This window comes from Rhopalosiphum padi, chromosome 3 (assembly GCF_020882245.1).
Source record: "Rhopalosiphum padi isolate XX-2018 chromosome 3, ASM2088224v1, whole genome shotgun sequence".
Lineage (NCBI taxonomy): Eukaryota > Metazoa > Arthropoda > Insecta > Hemiptera > Aphididae > Rhopalosiphum > Rhopalosiphum padi.
Genome location: NC_083599.1, coordinates 80,364,657 through 80,367,333, shown reverse-complemented (window position 1 = coordinate 80,367,333; position 2,677 = coordinate 80,364,657). Strand labels below are relative to the sequence as shown.

Genomic DNA, 2,677 nt, shown 5'->3' with positions numbered 1-2,677 from the left:
GTTTGAACTTGAAATGTCGTGGTAAATAGGTGGAAAAGTTCAGGTCCCTAAATAATATGTACTAATTGTATCAATCTTATCTTACAAGAATAAACGTGCGGAATCGTATTCGTTACATGGCAACGTCGTATTCGAATACAATACGGAGTTGGGTAGAAAAAAAAAGGTAATATAGAACAATGAACGTGCGGAATCGTGTTCTACCCAGATCACATTGGAAGTCCTAAATATTTAATGGATATTATAGATATCTTAAAAATACATCCACTGTATAACCATTAGATATATTTGTGCTGTGTGGGATATACTAATATATTATAGGTAGTAGGTACTTATGTATACAACAATTGTATTTTAATAATTACATTTTATTTCAGATAATAAGATTTTAATATATTATTAACGGGGATATTTATAACTATAAAAATGAATAAACTTTCTTATAGTTCCCGTACTAGACAACGAATGAAAGAAGAATTTGATTTTTTTTCTGATTCTAGTAATTTTAAAAGTGATGTAGTGATAGAAAATAACAATGAAAAAAATATACTCGATAATAATATTAAAATTTTAGATAAAAGTAATTGTTTTGACTTAAATATTTGTCAGGAGGTACCACAATGATCACAAACTGTAGCAAGTTCATCACATGTAGATGTTAGCCATTATATTGAATTCATCGATTCAAATAATACTGAAGATGATATACCAATACAAAATGAGTCTGACAATAATACATCAGGGTCAGATAATTATAATACAACGTTTAGTTCTATTAGTTAAATATCCCAATGGGCATTAATGCATAAACTTCCACATAATTCTATAAATGATCTTTTAGTTATATTAAAAAAGCATAAATATTTTTCCATGTTGCCTAAAGATGCAAGAACATTATTAGGTACTAAGCCAGTCCCAATACTAAATATGTATGAAGTTAAACCTGGTAAATATTATCATTTTGGTTTGGAAAATGGTATTATTCGTAATTTACCTAACAATGTATCTCCCACGAGAGATCAAGCTCGTTATTGGTATAGATGGACTTCCTATTTCAAAGATTACTTCTACCCAATTTTGGCCCATTCAATTATGGCATATTTAAGACCAAATTCAAACCTTGTTTTTCCTGTAGGATTGTATTGTGGTACAGATAAACCCAGTGATAGTAATGAGTATTTAAAATACTTTGTAAATGAAGCTCAACATATAATCACAAATGGTGTTCGTATTCATAATAGATTATATAGTATCATACTTGATGTATTTTGTTGTGATGCACCAGCTAAATCATTTGTCTTAAAAATTAAAGGACACAATGGTCTTTTTTCTTGTTCAAGGTGTGAAATTGAAGGTGAATACAAAGAAAATAGAATGTGTTTTCCTTACAGTGAACCAGATATCAAATTAGCCACCACATAATATAATCTACTAATTCTTGCGTTAGTGAAATTCCAAATAATAATAATAATAATTTTTCACTAAATTATATGCATTCGATATGCCTTTGTGTAACAAAAAAACTAATTTTATTATGGATGAAAGGGCCATTGCGGGTTCGTTTGCCTTCTAGTAAAATTAATCAAATTTCAGAATTACTCGTAAAATTGCGATTAAATTTTTGTTGTGAATTATCTAGAAAACCACGAAAACTAGAAGAAGTATGTCGATAGAAGGCGACAGAATTCCGCTCATTTTTGTTGTATTTAGGTCCAATTGTTTTGAATGGTATAGTGAATGATTCTTGTTTTAAAAATGTTATGTCCCTTAACATAGCTATGATAATACTTTTAAGCCCACATCACAGTTCATTTGTAGATTATGCACGTGAAATGTTAAATTATTTTGTAAAAACATTTGAAAAAATGTATGGTCAACATTTAATGTCTCATAATGTACATGGTGTACTCCATTCAACCGAAGATTATAACAATTATGGACCATTGGATAACTGTAGCACATTCCCTTTTGAGAATTATATGCAGACACTTAAAGGACTACACAACTGAAAAAAAATTTTTTTTTTATATTTTTGTGAAATATAACTAAATAATAAAAGACTATTGGCACCACTAAAAATTGTTAGCGTCCAATATTTAGCCAGTTACGGGTATTTGAAAAATACGCGTGACGTCATAATTTCGCCGCCGCCGTTTACTCTGTACACGGTTTAAAGGGAATATTACAAGTCTCGCTGTTTAAACGCGTATAACTCGGGTAATAATCAATTTATTGATTTAGAGTTTAGACCCTTATAATAATTTGAAGCTTTAGAACTAAATTTTTAATTTAATATTATTTTATTGTAAAATTATTAAACGGTTTATTTATAAACGAATGATAAACTTTCTTAGCAATATTTTTGTATTATTAGATTTGTTCATTTTTTTACTTACGTACGCCGTTTGTATTCAATATATGAATAATATTATTGTGGTGGTTTATTAGTGTGTATATATGTACAATAAAATATGTTTGAAAATTATTTTTAGACGAGTGATTAATTAATAACATTACTTTATGTGTATTGTATTTACATCAGTGGGTATTATTATTATTAGCCATCAGTAAGACAAGCAGTCGCTTGTCAGTCGCCAGTCGTCACAAGCACAAGCACAGTACACGCATACAACCTGTATATTTTTTTACTCTAGGTAATTTTAAAGTTTTGTTAGTG

The 2,677-nt window shown here is 28.9% G+C and overlaps 1 protein-coding gene across 1 annotated transcript; it reads left to right on the top strand.

Moving 5' to 3' along the window:
* Positions 1 to 801: 801 nt before the first annotated feature.
* On the top strand, positions 802 to 1,422 carry LOC132926077 (uncharacterized). The gene has a single exon (XM_060990422.1). It carries the CDS (start codon positions 802 to 804, stop codon positions 1,420 to 1,422), a length of 621 nt encoding a protein of 206 aa, XP_060846405.1.
* Positions 1,423 to 2,677: the final 1,255 nt, after the last annotated feature.